General features: G+C 29.7%; 1 protein-coding gene and 1 long non-coding RNA gene across 4 annotated transcripts; one reads left to right on the top strand and one right to left on the bottom strand.

Annotated features, from left to right (window-relative positions):
• The first annotated feature begins 5,330 nt into the window (after positions 1-5,330).
• On the top strand, positions 5,331-7,195 carry LOC114176388 (tetrahydroberberine oxidase-like). Its single transcript, XM_028061429.2, has one exon. It carries the CDS (start codon positions 5,484-5,486, stop codon positions 7,098-7,100), a length of 1,617 nt encoding a protein of 538 aa, XP_027917230.1. The 5' UTR covers positions 5,331-5,483; the 3' UTR covers positions 7,101-7,195.
• A 1,884-nt stretch (positions 7,196-9,079) lies between these two features.
• Positions 9,080-11,927, bottom strand: LOC114175288 (uncharacterized). Of its 3 annotated transcripts, none has more exons than XR_003602810.2 (3): positions 11,837-11,927; positions 11,575-11,752; positions 9,080-11,508 (listed from the first exon to the last, which is right to left on the bottom strand). It is a non-coding gene; the product is annotated as an uncharacterized LOC114175288 (long non-coding RNA). The 3 variants fall into 3 exon arrangements; XR_014993520.1 differs by lacking the exon at positions 11,837-11,927 and having other exon boundaries at positions 9,080-9,462; positions 9,583-11,508; positions 11,575-11,823; XR_003602809.2 differs by lacking the exon at positions 11,837-11,927 and having other exon boundaries at positions 11,575-11,830.
• Positions 11,928-21,047: the final 9,120 nt, after the last annotated feature.

Genomic DNA, 21,047 nt, shown 5'->3' on the forward strand with positions numbered 1-21,047 from the left:
GAAAAATTGATGACCAAGGAAATTTGTACTGAGTTCGTTGGGTCAAATGACCAACTTGCAGATGTGTTGACCAAGTCATTAAGAGGACCTCAGATTGAGTTCGTTTGTTCCAAGCTTGGTTCATACAATTTGTATGCTCCAGCTTGAGGGGGAGTGTTAGAATTATTACCTCTATTGTATCATTAACCCTATGTATAGGGTGTTGAGTGTGGGAAACTATCTACTACCGTATCTACTGCTGTATCTAATCATGCCTAGGATCTTAGAGCAGTCTTTTCATATTCTATGTACTTGTTTCATTATAAATAGAAAAGAGGGAGAGTAGTCTTGTAGTCCACTACTCACATATTTTTAGTCTCAATCTTGCAACTACAATTTCAGTTCATGTTTCCAATTTATGTTTTGCCTTAATTCAGTTTTCCATTTTAGTTTATTGCCATGCTTTCTTCGAATTTTAATTTTAACTTTTATTGTTTCAATTTCGGTTTACAACTTTTAGTTTTCTTTATAGTTAATTGCTTTATGTTACATTTAGTTCCAGTTTTACTTGTCAATGTTTGTTTTACATATTTTAGGTTTTATTGTTTACAGTTTTAACAGGCTTAACATTTAATCAAGATTTCCTCATCGTTGCATTGCAATGTCAAATTTCTTCATTAAACTTACCTTGGACAAAGGAATTTTAACAATCTCAATAAATTAAAATACTTAATAATTAAATTATTTGCGATTGAATTTCTTCATTTCTTAAATAATTAAATAATTAGTTTAGATAAAGTAATTAAAATATTTTAACTTTTAATTTTTTTAGATAAATCAAATTAATTTTTATTTTACGGTAAACTAACTCTATTTTTAAGTTTAACGTAACTTAATTTGACCTTCAATTTGGTAGGACTCATCTTGACTTTTAGTTTAAGTTGATCTTCAGCGCAGTCCAGCCCAACTTGACTTTTTGGACTTTTTTTTGTCCTAGCCAACCAGTAATTCCACATCTTGGGGAGTTTCAATTTTCTTCTTTTTATAGAGAATTTCAAATTCTACTATTTTATTTTTTGAAATACCTTCTTAAAATTCTTTAATTTCATTTTCCTTTTAATTTCCTTACCCAAACACATCATTTTCCTTTAAAGAATTTTAAATTCTCCAAATAAATGAATTACTCTCTTAAATTGTCTCATCAAAACACACCATTACCTTGTGTTTGGATAAAGCACTTCAACAATTCTAAGACATTGAAATGCATTGCATTTGAAATTCTTGCAATTGAATTCCTTTCATTTTCTAAATAATTTGTTTAGATAAAGTTATTACAATATCATACATTTCAATTTCCAAGACATTGAAATGCATTGCATTTGAAATTCTTGCAATTGAATTCCTTTCATTTTCTAAATAATTTGTTTAGATAAAGTTATTACAATATCATACATTTCAATTTCTTGTTTGGATAAAATAATTGAATTTCTCTTCTGAAAATAAAATTTCATTTTAACAATATTTATTTTAATATATAAAATTTTTAAATTAAATTTTAAAAATATAATAGTCAACTTAAAATATTTACATTCAGTCAAATTTTTATCGAACCGACTAAACCAAATTCGGCAAAATTTTGGTTGGCGTAAACTCAATCCAATTTGGCCAAATTTAGGTCGAAGCCGACTCGGCCCAATTCGGTCAAGGTCGATTTGGCCAAATTTGGTTAGACCAACTCCACTGCATTCGACCAATTTTGGCTATCACGACTTGTTGGAATCCAGACAGTTCGACTTAGTCAAATTTCGTGCAAGGTCTACTTGGCTGAATTTCGGTCGAAGTCGACTTGACCAAACTTTTACTAAGGATGACTCAGCTAAATTTTGCCAAATTTTGACTAGGGAGAATTCAGTCGAATTTCAGATGGCGTCGTTTCGGCCGAATTTGGCCAAATTTTGGTTGGGGTCTACTCGACTGATTTCGGCCAGGGCCAACTTGGTCACATTCGACTCAATTTCTATCGGTGTTGACTCGACCAAATTTTGTCAAATTTCGGTCGTGACCAACTAGTCAAATTGGGCTAAATTTCAGACGGAGTCGTCTCGACCGAATTTATCTCAAGGTTGACTAGGTCTATCTGACCAAAATTTCGGTCGAGGCTTATTAGTCGAATTCTCTAAGGCTGACTCTACCTAATTTGACCACATTCCGGCCAGGGTCAACTCGAGAAAATTTTGCCAAATTTCATACATGTTTGACTCGGCGAAATTCAACCGGCCAAGTCCAACTTGGACTGCATTCAACCAAGTTTTTGTTGGGGACGACTTGGTTGAATTCAGCTGAATTTCATCTGGGGTCCACTTGGATGAAAGCAACCCAATTTTGGATGAAGTCGACTTGCCCTAATTTGGCTGAATTTTGGTCAGATCAACTCGGTCAAATTTGACCAAATTTGGTTGAGTCAATGTTGATGGAATTTTGGTCGAGCCATCTCTCGCCAAATTAGGTCAAGTCGGCCTTAGTCAAAATTTGGTTATACTCGGTGTAACATCTCGATCGAATATTACTAATTTAAATAAATAAAATAGAGAAATATAAAACTGCATTTAATGAAATGTCATTTCCCAAAAACATGGGAAATTTTAAAACCTTTATTACCTCAATAATAATCCAAAATTCATAATTATAAATACTATTATAATTTATTTGAAATTGGAATTAGTCTCTCTTGAAAACCTTGAATTAATTTAGTCTTTTAGCTTTGTAAATGCGTGAATATAGTCATTTTAACTAAATTTTATTAAGTTTATTTGATGTTTCAAACACATTTCATTATAATGTTTTAGTTTGTTTACACCGTTTGACACATGTTTGCTTCAATGTTAGTTGAGAAATGCGTTTGAAATCTCAAATAAATTTAAAACAATTTGGTTTAAATGATTAAATTCACGCATTTCTAAAGAAAATAAACTAAATTGGTTCAAGGTTTCTAAGAGAAGCTAATTCTAATTTTCACTAAAAGTTGAAGGACAAAAAACATATTTAACCCTTCATTTATTTATTTAATTATTAATTAATTAATTTAGTTATTATTATAGTTGCTATTATTATTTTAATCAACAATTATATTGTAACTTTTTTCTTTAATTATCATTATTAGTTAATATTAATATTATTTAATATTATCATTATATTTGAATTAATAATTATATTTTGTTTTAACTTATTCATCTTATTATTATCTTTAGTTACGAATTTTGCATTAGGACTTATTGTGTAAAAAGTTTATTACACTTTATTACTTTTTTTACACGATTTTTTTAAATATTAAATTAATTTTTTAATTATTGTGATGTGAAATTGTTTTAACCAGAGATTATACAATATTGTTTTCAAAAATATAATATGTAAATGTTTATTAATAACTACAAATAATAATTTTCTCCAGGAAACATTCATATTAATATTTCTTTAATGATGTTTATCAATAAATTTTGAATATATAAAAAAATTATTTTTTTATAAATTAAAGTCTTTATGTATTTTTATAACAAAATAAAATATATAGTTTTTTCTTTTAATGTAAACATATTTGTATGATATATCATTATAAGAAAACTCTTAAATAATGATTATTTTTAATGAACAAAAATAACTTTAGAAAATAATTTTTTAATTAGAAATTAATTTAAAGATTAATTTTTTGGTAGCAAAAATTTTGGTAACTAATTTGATTAATTTATAATAGAAACTATTTTAATTATCAATAATTTTTAATTTGTAAATTAATATATTAATTAGTCATAATAGTTATAGATTATTTTTTTAACTAAAATAATCATTATTCAAAGATTTTCTTTGGTGTTTGAATATAATTTTTTTAATTAGTTATCATATAAGATAAAACTTTTGAATATATTTTAAAGGTGGGAAGGAGTTTAGTGCGATCCATAAATGAAAGGAAACGGACATAATTTAATCGAATTTCGACAAGTTTGACAAGAATCAAAACTTCATTGCTTTTATTAATGAATGAAACTTCAATATACTTAATATCTTGGTTTACACGTCCCAATGTTGTGCAATTTGTATTAATGAATTGATATTTAATATCTTTCTTTAATAATTTAATAACGTAATTTAATTTACATCTTTTGTCACATCCGCTAATAAAATATTAAACAAAATAATTAACATCTAATAATTTTATTTCAAAATTTATTAAAATGGTCCATGCATTGCACGGGTACAGGGAGTAGTTAGAAACAAGGGTACTGGTACCTTGACACCGGTTATAATATAACGTCTATTTGACACTCAATATGTATAAAAAACCAATTTGTTTAATAAAATGTGGGTCTCACTTATTTGGATGGAATAAGGTTAAAGATGTAAATGGTGCAAATTTTGAATTTCGTGCTTTCATTTTTTAAAGAGAATTGAATGTTGTGTTTTTGTAATTAGTGTATCTTTTATAATAGCATTATATTGAATTTATTTGTTATTTTAAAAAAAATAATTAATTAAAGTAACGTTTATAATTTCTTTCTCTTTTCTGGTCAATAATTTCAAGTCTTGAATTAGTATGTATTTTGGTATCATATGCCGATAAAAATCTAAAATAATAAAGTATTGAGCAATAAAAATTGAAACTAGAATCCATGCACATGAATATTTAGTTTTTCAACAAAACTTTTAAAAGGATGTTCCTTAGACACTATTTATTTGTGAATGATAAACTTTCCGTCGAGTACCGATATTGATCCTTTGTTGTTGTCGTTCAAACATTAAAAGGAACTGAATGTTTAATGCTTTGTTGAAAAAGAAGGGAAAGTGCAATGAAAAATGTAGACAAAGCTTCTCTGATAAAAATTAATGATGAGGGTTACTTCATTTCTTCTTTTATAAGGAAACATTAAAGGAAAGATAACATTGCTGATATACTTGATAAAATATTTCAATAATACCCTTAATCTTTTTCGATAATACCCTTAATCTTTTATGAGAAGAAAGACTCTTTATCAAATAAAATATTATTTCAAACTTCAACTGAGCAGCGTCAAGAGGGAGGTAAATAAGATGGTAGTGTCAAACTACCATTTTCCTATAAACAATTTGTGCTTCACTTCTTTCACCTTCCTTGTGGTTGGTTCACTTGTGGAAAGTTTCTCCTTACAAATAAAAAACTTTCTTCATGACGCAAAAACCATGTGGTGTTGCAGAAAGCTTCAATGTATCCGGCTATCATCCATGATATTATTGAAAATATGTGGGACCCTCCACCATTTCATGTTTATTCTACACAACCAACCATCCATATCTCGTCAGCTCCTATTCCACCTGCACCTTCTTCACTGCTATATATTATTGCTCTTTTATTTCCATTGCCTTTTCATGCTCAGAGAAAGTGAAACAGTGGAACACAATCCTTAACATTAAACTCCGGAACTATATAAATTAGAGGCTCCGCTCTTTCTCATGTCAGCAACAAACCATCCACATAAATGAAGCATTTAAGCTCATATTTTACCTTCGCTACTGCCATTGCTATTTTATTTTCATTTGAACCTCTTTCTTTTGATACTCATGAAAAGTTTGTTCAATGTCTTTACAATTATCCCCATATCACCAACTCAATCTCCGATGCTGTTTACACCCAAACAAACTCTTCATACTTCACTGTCTTAGATGCTATCATTCAAAATCGTAGGTTCTCCAACCCAAACTCCAAACCCCAAGTCATTGTCACGCCACTCGACGTTTCCCACATTCGAGCCACCGTAATGTGCTCCCAACGCCATGGCCTGCAGATTCGAACCCGAAGTGGAGGCCATGATTACGAGGGTCTCTCCTACGTTGCCGAGGTCCCCTTTGTCATCGTTGACCTCTTAAACCTTCGACAAATCACGGTTGAAATAGAAAGCCGAACTGCATGGGTTCAAGCTGGGGCAACTCTCGGTGAACTTTACTACACGATTAGTCAGAAAAGCAAAACACTTGGGTTCCCAGGTGGTGTGTGTTCCACTGTGGGCACTGGTGGCCACATCAGTGGAGGTGGCTATGGATTCTTGATGCGTAAGTATGGTCTTGCCGCAGATAATGTCATTGATGCTCACATAATAGACGTGAATGGTAATCTTCTTGACAGAGAAGCCATGGGTGAGGATCTGTTTTGGGCCATTAGGGGAGGTGGGGGAGCAAGCTTCGGAGTCATCGTGGCGTGGAAGATAAAACTAGTTCCAGTTCCATCAACTGTGACAGTGTTCAATGTTGCAAGGACATTGGAAGAGAATGCAACCGAGATCATTCAGAAGTGGCAGCTTGTGGCGAATAAAATGGACGAGCGCATATTCATTAGGGTGGACGTGAGAAAGGTAAATTCAGGTGAACATGGAAAGCAAACAATAGAAGCGAATTTTGTGTCCATGTTTCAAGGAGGTGTAGAAGAACTTATTCCATTGATGCAAAAGAGCTTACCAGAGTTGGGTTTGGACAGAAAGGACTGTACTGAGACGAGTTGGATCGGCTCCGCTGTCTTCACGAATGGTGTGTTGAGTGGATCTAGTGGCCATGAAGCCCCTGAAGTTTTGCTGAACAGAACTCAAATTTATTTAATGAAATACAAAGGAAAATCTGATTATGTGAGGAAACCCATTCCCGTTGCTGGATTACGAGGGTTATGGCGCTTGCTTTATGACGATGAGATTGAAATAGCTCAGGTTGAATTCGCCCCTTATGGAGGCAGAATGGATGAGATTTCGGAATCTGAAATTCCATTCGCACACAGATCTGGATACATATTTCATATTCACTATGCGGTCGATTGGAGAGAGGAAGGGGACGAGGCTGCACAAAGGCATATGAATTGGATAAGAAGAGTGTATAAATATATGGAACCTTATGTTTCAAAGTCTCCAAGAGCTGCATATGTGAATTACAGAGATCTTGACATTGGGGTGAATAACAATGGCTACACCAGCTACGACCAAGCCAGCATTTGGGGTCTCAAGTATTTCAGAAACAATTTCAAGAGATTGGCTATGGTAAAGACCAAGGTAGATCCTCACAATTTTTTCAGAAACGAACAAAGCATTCCTACGCTATTCGAAGAAGGAAAATAAATTAACTCTTAAACATCTAATATTAAAAAAAATTAAATGTTACTAAAAAAAATTTTAAATAGTAATAAATTTTAGAAAAAAATAATTGTGCTTAATTTTTAAACTAAAGATTATTAGTATTTAAAATAATCTAAATTATGAATAAAAATTATAATTAATGATCAACTTATATACTAATTCTTTTTATAATCAGTTAATATTAATAATAAATTTAGAGACCAATTCAATACTCAATTATAATTTTGTATTCATAATAGAAATTATTTTAGAAGGTCATAAATTGATATCAAAATTAGTCACTATAATAACTAATTATTTTCTGTCTTTAAAATTGGTTGATATTTACATTTTTTTTTTATAGTTATGTTTTTAAAGGAATTCAAATGTTTATAATTACACAAAAAAATTGAAAATTTTGATATTCTAAATTTTTGTCTCGTGTAAAATTTAAGAGATTAATTATAATTTTTTATTCATAATAGTAGTGACTATTTTAGTAATTAATATTTTTTTATTTTATAAATTGGTATCTTAATCGATCACTATAATCGCTAACAATTTCTTATTATTAAAATTAATTATTATTAAGACATTTTTTTATCATATATTTTTGCATACAATAAGTCGATATGACTATAATTTGTTTCATTTAAATTCAAAAAATAATAAAGTTGAAAACATCTTCTACCTACATAAGGTGTTTATGGAATGTTTTATACGTTTGACTATAGAATAACTAATCTTAGCATATATGTATTGCTTATAAATAGTATTCCCGTTTGTCAAATTTGAATAACAACACAAACGATTATGAGAAAGACATGCTAACAAGAAAGACGATTCTCTAAAATGAGTATTGTAATGAAAATGGACCAATTATATTATAAAAACTCAATGATCAACACATGGCCTGCATTATTGAAGAAGATTATATAAGTTATTTTGCGTGCTCAACTTCTCCACCATATATTTAAGCATAGGTTAGCTAACGTAGAGTTCAAGCGTTTATTAAATAAAGATTAAAATATAAATTTAATCCATATTTTTGTTCAGTTTTTTTTTTTTCAATTAGGTTTTGATTTTTGTTAATTTTATTTAATTAAATTCTTTTGAGATAACATCGTTTAAATTCTTAACAATACAATGTACAATTTACATTTTCGTGTTACGTAGAAGGTTTTTATCTTACGTGATCCACTTTTTATTTTTAAATCAAAAGGAAATTATTTTTAAATCAGAAAACAACACTACAAAAATTTTATATATTAGTTACGAAATATTTCGTAGCTGATCCGTAGCAAATCCATAGCTAAAACGTTTTGTGACAGATTACCTATTAAATTGTTAGGGAATTTTTCGTAGCTAAATACAGGTAGCTAATTAGAGAGGGATATAATCCGTAGCTAATTCATAGTTAATCCCTCTCTATTCCCTCTCTAATTGAAGCAAAAAAGTTTTAAAATTTCTAGCTAATCCGTAGCTAATTTGTCACAATTCTGTTGTCGCTAATCCGTAGCTAATCTGTCGCAATTTTGTTCTCGCTAAATCGTAGCTAATCTGTCGCAATTTTGTTCTCGCTAAATCGTAGCTAATCTGTCGCAATTTTGTTCTCGCTAATATGTCGCAATTTTATTCTCGCTAATTCGTAGCTAATTTGTGGCCTATCTCTTCTCGCTAATCCGTAGCTAATCTGTCGCAATTTCTTTCTTGCTAATTTGTAGCTAATCTGTCGCAATTCTTTTCTCGCTAATCCGTAGCTAATTTGTCACAATTTTATTCTCTCTGTTATTTAGTTAATTTGTCGCAATTCTTCTATCACTAATCTGTATCACAATTGATTCGCTAATTTATTTCAATTCTATTAATCATATTCAAATATTATTTGTTATTTGCAATTACTTCACTGTTATTCACTCTCTATTATGAGTTATGTCCATGAACCTATGTCCATAATAAAAAAAGAAGACAAAGAAAATAAATGATTCACAAAAAATGTCTAAATACCTCCAATATTTTCAATACATGTTTAAAAAGGATAGATAATCAATCCTACAATGATCAAAGTATATCCATCAAACAATACAAAACAACATAAAAGTTTCCACCAATGTATAATAGTTTTAGGACACAAAAGCATCAAAGGGTATAAAAAAAAAAGTAATGCATCAACACAATTAAAACACAAAGTTTTGGATTCTTTGAGACATGTCTTCATTCTTGTTTCTTTAAAGCAGACAATAAAGATTGCATTTGCTATTGCATCTGTTGTTGCATAATTGCTTGCATTTCTGCTTGTGCTTTCATTTGTGCTTGCATTAATGTTTCTATGAAGGTATTAATCCTACAAAAGAAATAACGTTTCCTGAAACACAAACACAAATGTTTAATATGTTTATGAAACAAACCAGATTCACTACACTCTAGAATGCCGATAAAAAAAAACAATACTCAAGAACATGACTAAATAGTGAGCACTTTTTACCTGATTAAGCATCCACTTCAATCCAATTGCAGTTGAGCCCTAATTTTTGGAAGAAACATTTACTCTTCCTTCTCTAATAGAAAAAATATCCTTATTCAAGCTTATATTTATACCACTCTAGAAATGACTTTGTAATTTCCTTTCTTGTGTGAGTTCAAACTTTTGGCACCTAACATGTAGTTTGTGAAGCACCTATGAAAAGGCTTCATAAACATTATGCAATCCAATTCGTTTTTATTGTTACAAATATTTTTCTTTCTCCTACGATCAGACATTTAAAACAAGTAAAAATATCAAACTCTAGATAGTTACATTAACAATCAGAAGCTCTTGACAAGTTGGCTTAAATTTTCAACCTTAAGTAGAACATAAAGAACAAATGCACTTAAAGAGCAGGTGCACCACACTAGAGAGATAAATAATGATAAGTAACAGTCAAAATTATTACACATCAATACCAGTACATCAATTTGATTACTAAAGTTAAAGTGAAGATAAAGATGAAAATCACACCTTTCCTTGAAATAATGATCCATCATATAAACTTTATAAACAAAGATCGTATACTTTGTATTTACCCTTCACATTAAGGTTTCAAAAGAATAAAGTTGTGATAAGATAATAAATTATCAACACTCATTGCACAAAGATACTTGGAGAAATTAGTTATCGTAGCAAATCATGTAATGCACAAGAAAAATGAGTAAGAGTAATTGCTCAAATTTGTGGAGGAACTTGGAGCATGGCATAATCTTTAGAACTTTAGGTACTCAACGTATCTATTTACAAGCAGTAGAAGGGTTCAAGAGCACTAGTAATTATAATTAAAAGTTGAATGGTTATTTGGGATACTATTGATTGGTGTTTTACATGGTATCATTAACCCAAGTGATATAGTAGTATTATTTTATACTCTGGGCTTTTTTTTCTCTCCCCATTATCAGTTTCTTAATTGTTCAAAGCAACTCAGCTAAAAAAGTTATCCAATGATTAATAAAAATTAAATAATGGGGTGGCATATAATTATTTTGTATAAATTAGCAAAGAAAAAATTATAAAATATATAAATAATAAAGAATGTATCAAATAAAATAAATATATTTTATTTAATTATTTTATATTTTTTCGGTTGTGGATCTATACATATCAATGAGAGATTACACCTCTGCAAAAAATTTGTTACTTAATGGATGAAATTTGAGGTGGGGGAATTAATTTAAACAATTAGGAAAATATGATTACTAAATGCAAGACTCTAAAACCAAGAGGACTAAAATCTAAACATAGCAATGATAGATGACCATCTATGTACAAATTCTGTTAATTAATGGATGAAATTTGGGGCGGGGGAATCACTTTGAACAATTAGGAAAATATGATGACTAAATGCAAGAAAACCAAAACTAAGAGGACTAAAACTGCACATAGACTCAAGTACACGAGCTAAAAAAGCAACCAAGCTTATAACTTACGAATGTCTTTCGGATTCATTCAATAAGGATCATAGGTCAAAGACACAATTATTTGAAACTCAAAAGCTCAATTGCTCACGTGAATCCTCAGACAAAATCGTGTGCCCAAAATTATTACACTCACGCAACAATTATAAATTTCACATATTCGATCATCTCATAAAAGTTTATGAAATAAAAACATTAACATAAATTCACTGTAATAAACTAATGTAAAAATATTCATCTAGTTCAAACAAATAAAAAGGTAGATTTTATCTATCTAGCAGAAGAACATTTCAACAAAACATTGTGAAGCATGAATAAGTGAAATCGCACACCTAAAAACAAATCGATGTAAGGGAGACTCTGGATTAGCCAACTTGAAACAAATGATACTCTGTCTCCTCTTCCGTCGATTTTTCGATTAACCTTGCTCTTGCTATCAGCATCAGCTTCGAGTCACCTTCACGTTCTGCAAATTCAAGAGTTTTAACAAAAAAATTAAACCCTAATATAAAAATTTTTGGATTAAACTTACCTTCCCTGAGAAGCCAACCGATTCCGATTGCGGTCAGTCATGTGAATCCAACCATGAGTCTAACCTTGACAAAAACCATTTGAGAATGCCGAATGAGAGCGTAAGAGCATCTATGAGGTTGAAGATGGTGTAGAAGTTGAAGATGTTGCTTTCGAATACGCAAGTGGGGAAAAATTTCCTAGACGAAGAAAACGAAAATTATAAGTTACTAAAGATTGGCTGAATTAATGTATTCAGATTTGCAAAACGAAAATATGAAAACCTTAAAAAAATAAAAGTTTGGTAAAGTGACAGGAGAGGGTAGAAAGAAGACACTGAAAGATTTGAAAATTTAAAAAATTGTAGACGACTGGTGATGACTGTTTTTGTCTTGTCTCCGTAGATAAAATATTATATATATATATATATATATATATATATATATATATATATATATATATATATATATTTTCTTTTAACATTCAGAAATATTTTATTTTTACATTATAAGTAATTAAAGTTTACTTTTATTTCACTATCTTAATGAAATTTCCATATTACATAATATAATTCCATATCATTTAATAAAATTTATATTTGTGTTACTTATTAAGTAAAAAAAATTATATTAATATTCATATTTCTTTTGATTTTATTAATTAAGATAATTTTAAAACTTATAGTTAATTATCTTACATATATTTAAATTATTTTTAATTTTAACTTTCTAATATAACTTGAACTTTTATTTCTTTTAAATTTATAATATTTCAGTGTGTAAAAGATAGTTACAAAGGTAACTAATAATATTTTACTTTATTAATTAAAAAATAAAAATAAAATTCCTAAATTATCAATTTAAATAAAAAAAATATGTTATAATTTATTTATTGATATTGATATTGATATTGATATTTTATATTTTAATATATACAATTATATTTAAAAATAATAATTTTAAATATTTAAATTAACAATAATTTTAAATTTTTAAATTTTAAAAAATATATATTTAAATTAAAAATTGTTTTTATTTTTGAATTTAATATAATTTTAATTAAGAAGGAACAACTACAAATATATATTATGGTAAATTTGTAACTATTTTGCTACGAACAAGTTATAATTTTTTTTTCATCGCTAATTTCTCGCAAATTAGCTAGGTATTAGCTACTAATATATGTTATGGTAAATTTGTAGCTATTTTGCTGTGGATCAGCTACAATTGTATTCATTCGCTATTTTCTCGCAAATTAGTGAGAGATTAGTTACAAATATATGTTTTGGTAAATTTGTAGCTATTTTGCTAGGAATCCGCTACAATTTTATTTTTTCGCTATTCCCTCACAAAATAGTGAGGGATTAGCTACAGAAAATTTTTCTCGCTAATTTCTCTAACAAAATACAAAATTTCTTGTTGTGCAAGAATTTTAAGTATTATTACGTGCTTCGTTATTTTTATATTTTAGAAATACATTTACGAAATTGAAGGTTTAGGTTAATGGAGAAAATTGCGATTGTGTTGTATTGGAATTATCCTTCGTCCCTGTGATTGAGTTCACCACCGAAGGAATATAGCATCAAAGATTTAATGGAGAAAATGTTTTTAGAAAAGCTTATATGACAATAATTTATCACTTGCAATAATTGATTATCAGCGACAGTTGTGACTTGATTCTTCAAGTTCTTGATCTAATTTTCAAAAGAGTAAGTCTATATATGTTTGGTAAAACCTATTTCGAAATGAACTTTTTCATTCAAAAATTTAGTGTTGTGTTTGCAAAAGAAACTCTATGTGTTTTTGAAATGGGCTTTTGAAAAACCTAGTGTGGTAGCGATAACTTTCACCAAATGAATAAATTATTAATTAACGCAAAATTTATAAAAATAATAAAATATCAGTAATTAATATTAATACAAATATAATATTATAAAAGAAAGAAAATTTGGAATAAATATATTCCTACAAATTAAATCTATTTTTATCAATAACACCTAAATGAATAAATTAATTAATTAACACAAAAGTTAAAAAAATATCAATAATTAATAGTGACAAAAATGTTATATTATAAAAGAAAAGAAAATTGGATCAATATTCTCTTATAACCAAATTTATTTTATCAATAAGTTATTTATTGATAAAAAAATATTATATATAAAAGAAAAAAATTTAAAATAATATATTCATATAAATAAAATTATTTTTATCAATAAAATTTAAATCATTTAATTAATTAATTTACATGAAATTTAAAAGAATAGTAAAATATCAATAGTTAAAAGTGATAAAATATTTATATTATAAAAATAAAAATTGGGATAAATGTTTTTTATATAACTAAAATTATTTTTATAAATAAATTTAAATGAATAAATTATTAATTAACACAACATTTATAAAAAAATAAAAAAATATTAAGAATTAATGATGGTAATTATGTAACATAAATTTAATTAACGAAATAATTAAATTATATCATTCACACAAAATTTCATAAACTGTGTCCATGATATATAAGATCATAATCATATAAAATTATATTACTCATACTTAACAAAATATAATAAAATTATTATGCATGAACAACATATTAAATAACCATAAAACATGTAAACTTATAAATAAGGTCAAAAATTTAATTCGTATAAAACTTGCTACTAGAGAGAGTACATCACACTAATAAGTCATCAAAATAACAAAAACTGTAACATCCCATTTAATAGATGAACTTAATTAAATGAAATATCACACATAAAATAATATAATGAGCACGAGGTTTAAAGTATACAAGATTTTATAGTCATCCAAATATACCAACCAGGAACAGAGGCACTACATTGCCAATAACAAAATATAAAAGTTTAATAGTTGCCCAAAAGCTTGCTCATATAGCAAGAGATTACAAAATAATGAAAACTCTTCAAACTTGGGCTCAACACTGAGCCAAACACCAAACCATGTCCAACTAAGCTGCAGCATTTCCGTCATCACTGCGATCACCATGAGTTCCCATATCTGCTCACACCAAAGGATTGGTGATCATTGCAAAAAGGAAAACCGCACAAAAAGATAATACAAACAAGAAGGTAAGCTAGAGTAAAAATGTTTTCATCATACAATTAAGCATACAATTCAAAATTCAAGAACACATCAATCAATCAAGCATGTGATAGCAAACAACAAGACTCTAAGACTCAATTATCCAGATACATATAATCAGTCAGATTCACTGGATGCTTGTACTTGTGGTGGCCTCTACTACTCTGCAGAGTCATTGCCAATGGGTTTCACCCTACCATGCACAAGGTTAGCCTTCAAACATCTAAGGCCATTATCCTACCAAAGACTAGAGTGTCCTGCTAATCTCACCACTTGTGTCAGTCCGCTCTACGTGAGACTAACTAACTTTTTAGAGTTTCAGGATGCAATCCTTACTTGAATCCTTACCTAATTATATACAGTATGACACCACCACGAAACCTTAATAAGAGGTTCATGAAATTATGTTCATCACATAAGGCACCACCATGAGATCTCACCAAGAGGTTCATGGAATTATGTCCATCACATACGGCACCACCATGAGATCTCACCAAGAGGTCCACGGAATTATGTCCAACTCATACCATAACCATGTCTCACCAACCAACCATAGATTTATCATGCATAACAAACTCATACAAATGTCCAACCAACCACCCAATCATGATTCATGAATTTATTCATGCCAAGCTCATCAATTCTAGTCCATTAATCATTTAATACATGCATATTCACACACTTCCTGCTTTAAATAAGATAATCCAATCAATCATGTAACCAACAACCAAAAACATAGAAGAAAATAGCACTAGAGCACGTCCCTACACAAATCTCGCTTAAGCTGGAAGCACTTGCTCAGGCAAGAGAGATTCTCTCGCTTAGGCGAGCCCTTTTCGCCTAGGCGAGAGCTTGAGCACGAGCAGTGGAACAGTGAGGTTTTTGTGTTTTCTCCCTTAGGCGAGACCTCCTCGCTTGAGCGAGATGACTTCTCGCTCAAAATTGGAGCTCGTCGTCTAAGCGACAATTCGAGCCAAAACCTGCAAGGGTTTCTAATACTCTCGCTTAGGCGAGACCCACTCGCTTAGGCGAGAATACTAGATTCTCTCCACTGTTCATGCATGTAAAAACATGAGTTTACCCAATGCACAGTGTATTTTCATACCATCACAAGCACCATACAATCATCAATAACATGAAACAGAACTGAACAACAAGCAAGATACATTAAAAACATGAAACCCTAGCTTTCCTTACTTGAATAGATGATAACTAACAACACAAGCACCTTACAGAGGAGCACCACAGCTCCAAGAACAGTTTAGCGAGCTGAAAATACTAACACCAAAACAAAAACTAGGTTACCAAGAGGAACCCTAGTTGGAATCACGAAAATTAAGCTAGAGAAGACAAAGTATGAGTTGAGGAGCAACTTACATGGAATAGAAATGGAGTTTTGCTAGCTTGACGAAGAACGAGATCCAAATCCTAGCAGAGCTCTGTTGAGGAAAGGAGAAGTGAGAAAAGGGTTGTTTTTGCAAAGTGAACAGAATGGAAAACGGAGAGGCTGAAATGAAGTCTTTGGGACACCCTACGGCACTACAAGAAATTTACTAATTTGCGAGGGAAATTAGCGAGGGAAAATTTTACTCGCTAATCCCTCGCTAATTAGAGACAAATTAGCGACAAACAAATATTGTAGCAAAGTTGTAGCTAATTAGTGAGGGACTAGATACAACATAATATGGTAGCTAAGTTGTAGCTAATTAGTTAGGGATTAAACACAACATAAATATGGTAGCTAAGTTGTAGCTAATTAGTTAGGGATTAGACATAACATATATATGGTAACTAAGTTGTAGCTAATTAGTTAGGAATTAAACATAACATAAATATGGTAGTTAAGTTGTAGCTAATTAGTTAGGGATTAAACACAACATAAATATGGTAGCTAAGTTGTAGCTAATTAGTTAGGGATTAGACATAACATATATATGGTAACTAAGTTGTAGCTAATTAGTTAGGAATTAAACATAACATAAATATGGTAGTTAAGTTATAGCTAATTAGTTAGGGATTAAATACAACATAAATATGGTAGCTAAGTTGTAACTAATTAGTTATGTTGGTAGGGGGAGTTACTTCACTTATGAATGAAGAATGATTTTGATGATGTCTACTGGTTTAAAATAAAACATAGCTTGGTCTAGCTAGGATATGCATTAGGCAAATAACTTCTCTTTATCAAATGTATTTTAGGCCTATTGTGTAATCTTGTATATGATTAGTTTTTTAACTAATGGATTAGCTGTGAGTATGACACAAAGGAAGTGAAAATATACTCACGATAATCGATTAGGTAAATTGCTAATCAATTAGTGACAACAGAAATCTTTGTATAAAAGCTGTTTTTAGAATCTATTTTGTAAGAGGAGAAAATTGATAGATCACGCAGTTTTCCATCTGAAAGAGAGCCCTTTGAGAGTCACCGAGTTTCTGAACATTATGGAAGATCACTCAAGTGCAGATCCAAGAAGATTGATAGTTGATTCTACTACGATGGGTCTTGCTTGAATCAAGGATCATCTTGTCAAATCTGCACAGCATAGGTGTATTCGTTTCTTGATTTTGTTTACTGTATTTCTGATTACAGTTGCTTCAGTGTTTGAAGTGTAGGCCTAGGTGCAATTGTGTGGATGCATTGCTCCTAGGGGGAGTTCTTGATTGGTAGATCAAGTTCTTGGGTTTTAGGTTCTAGAATTATATAGGTGTGCTTGTAATTCTTGAATCCTATCTGTTTAGTGGAATCCTCCTAAGTGTGTTACTTAGGAGAAGACTGGATGTAGATTCACCCTGAATCGAACCAGTATAAATTGTGTGTCTTGCTTCTTCCTTCTCTCTCATAATCTTTCTTGATTGATTTAAACAGTCCATTAACCCAAAACTGCGAAATTGATTAATTGAGCTGTAAAACCTAAAGATTTATTCAAGATTCATCTTAAACCAGATAAAAGCCTTTTAATCAATTCAGATCCCTTTGTGGTTAAGATAATTTGACAAATATGTTTTTAACAAGTTAGGGCTTAGACATAACATATATATGGTAACTAAGTTGTAGCTAATTAGTTAGGAATTAAACATAACATAAATATGGTAGCTAAGTTGTAGCTAATTAGTTAGGGATTAAACACAACATAAATATGGTAGCTAAATTGTAACTAATTAGTTAGAGATTATACACAACATAGATATTGTAGCTAAGTTGTAGCTAATTAGTTAGGGATTAGACACGACATAATATGGTAGTTAAACTGAAGCTAATTAGTTAGGGATAAGACACAACATAATATAGCAGCTAAGTTGTAGCTAATAGTTGGGATTAGATACAACATAATATGATAATTAAGTTGAAGCTAATTAGCTATGATTTTAATTATAAAATGATTTTATTGCTAATCCAAAACTAGTAAATAGAATTTCTAATTAAAAAAAATAATATACAAATTATTTTATAAAAAATGAATTTATTAAAGAAATTTTTAAAAACTATCAATGTATTTAAAAATCTTCAAAAATATATTTTATTATTATATAAATTAATCCCTTATTTGTAAATTATTTTTATTTTATATATATATATATATATATATATATATATATATATTTAAATAATAACTACCATTTAACTAACACAATATTTTTTTTCCATTTAAATATTATTACAAAAGGTATTAAAACAATTCTTATTAATTATATGAAAAATTAAATGATTAGCTATTATTTTGATAATTATTTATTATCTTTTATGCTATTTATATATTTTATATTAATTTATTTGAATAAAAGAATTATTAAATTAATAATTAATTTATATTGTCACATATTATTATATATTATTATATTTATGGTACAGTTTATTTTATTGTTTAAAAAATTTTAAATATGAAATAAATTATTTAGGATATATTATAAATAAAAATAAATTGTATGTATCTATTTTATTTATAAAATATGAATATTTAACTTGATTTAATTAAACACTTAACTTTAAAAAATATATATTTTATATAATATTATATATATATATAATATAAATACGATAAATAAATGAAAATGATACAAAATATAGAATGAATCTATCCGTATGAAACTTTAAAAACATAAAAAACATAAAGCATACAACTTAAAACTTAATCCTATTTGGTTGAAACTTTACACAGTTGCTTCTCGAGACATTTATGTCACTGTTCAAACATTCATGTCCTTTTGGTTGAACGGTCGGAGACTTGCAAGCATCAGAAGCTCGCATAAGAAGCTCAGATCGAAGGCTGTCGGATTTCGTATAGTGACTCGCAGGCACTGGAAGCTTTCACATCGAAGGCTGTCGGATTTCGTATAATGAAGAAGTGCAAACATTAGGGTTTTGATTTCAGCTTGGAGATAGTACCGAGAAGCTCAAAAGTGAAGATAGTACCGAGAAGCTCGGATGAGAACTCGAAGAGGTTGCAACGACGTCGAGTTTGGTTCCTAAATCAGGTTTATTATCTCGACCTCTGTCATTTCTCGTTCACCTTCTTCGAAGTTGGTTTGGAGAAAAAAAGTTTTCTAATCGATTAACTATTTTGAAGAGAACCAGGTTTGGGAGGTTGCAGCAATATTATCAAGTTCAAGTTCAGTTTCATCGGTAGTTCAAATTGCAGTGATATAGTAGGTTAGTATGGTTCAGACAATTCATGATTTATCAGACTTGTAGTAAATGCTTAGAGGAAACATTATCATTTTTCTGCAGCTTGTAAGCTACTGTCAGTACAGTTGAGCACAAGCTGAGAGATGTCTACATTTGTGTCTACATGTGTTATATGTCAATAATTTATTAGATTTATTCCATATTCCAGTAATTGCACAAATTTCTTTCAACTTACCGGGAAGGCAAGATGATGCAGTGTTAAAAGTCGCACACATTCCACACTTTTCAATCCCAATCCTTTTACACTGAGCAAGTATTCTCTGTATGTGTAAATCAATTTTATTATGGATATATTGCCTTACTGGAAAAAAAGTATCATCACATGTGTGTGTTTTACTAGTGAAATGAGAGAGTTCAAGATGTTGGTTTCACCAACAAGATTAAATAAATGCTAAATTTATTGTATAAGAAATAGTACTTCATTAGGAAGTTTAATTAACCATTGGACTTACTTTGCTTTGTCTGGTGGAACGTCTCTCAGCCATTCAAGGTCAATGCTTCCATGTTCTTCAACCAGTCTATTTAGGAAATTCTGCATAGTGTATCATGTACTATAAGCTGCATTCATAGGGTGTGCTTGTAATATGTGAAATGCAATAATTCTAAACTATTATATTTTCAAAATTTAATAAATAGAAAATGTTCATGACTTATTGACTATTACCAAAAGTAACCTTTAAAATCAATTTGTTGTTCTCCATAAAATGAATAGGGTTTCGAAATTCAACTTTCACACTTACTCTTCTATTGGTTTGCATAATTCCTCTATGAAACTTATTATGCCTAAAGATAAGTTGTTTTTAGTACCAAAATATGCATACTCTACATTTATATATTTCTGATTTGGTTGATGGTATTCCATCCATAGTTAGTTTCACTTCTTCTTTATCATTTCTAGAATGTGGTACCATTTTCGTGTAAGATTTAAACGTGGGAGGGGTTATGTATTTAATTTGTTTTAATTGCTAGCTTAATAGAAATAATTATTGTTTTAATGTATCACACCAGTGACAAGTCATGAGACCTAATAGAACATGGATGTTACAAAGAAAGGATCAATTTGGCATGATAAGTGGAGAATTTAGAGATGGAGTTGATGATTTCATTCGAATAGCTACTAGAGACCCAACAATTCCAGATGTAACAGGACGCATTCCTTGTCCTTGTACAAGGTGTAGAAATCGTTATTGGGAGACATCATTTAATGTGGAGAAACATTTATATCATCATGGATTTGTTGATGGTTATATAAATTGGACTCTTCATGGTGAGAAGAAATGGGAAGATAACTCATCAACATCTGTCATCCAAGATTCTATTGATGAGAGCAAAAGGCCATATGTAGATATGATTATTGATGCTTCTTTGGGTAGAATCAATTCTGAAGTGGAAGAAGATCCAAATCCTTCAGCTGCAAAGTTTTACAACTTATTAAGGGACGTTGATGAACCTTTATGGGATGGTTGCAAAAAACATTCAAAATTGTCAGCTACAACACAACTCCTAAACTTGAAGTCAGAGTTTAGCATGAGTGTAAATTGTTATGATTGAATGATTTCCATAATTAAAAGCATGCTTCCAGAGTCAGAAAGGTTGCCTGAAAATTTGTATAGATGGAAGAAAATGGTTAGTGAGTTGGGATTAGGATATGAGAAGATAGATGCATGTCCTAATCATTGCATGTTGTATTACAAGGAAAATAGT

Source organism: Vigna unguiculata, chromosome 3 (genome assembly GCF_037176805.1).
Source record: "Vigna unguiculata cultivar grain cowpea cultivar isolate G323 ecotype 2 chromosome 3, ASM3717680v1, whole genome shotgun sequence".
NCBI classification, from domain to species: domain Eukaryota; kingdom Viridiplantae; phylum Streptophyta; class Magnoliopsida; order Fabales; family Fabaceae; genus Vigna; species Vigna unguiculata.

Bases quoted from the DNA above. Each gene is read 5' to 3' on its own strand.
- LOC114176388 (XM_028061429.2), top strand. From the start codon at position 5,484: ATGAAGCATTTAAGCTCATATTTTACCTTCGCTACTGCCATTGCTATT.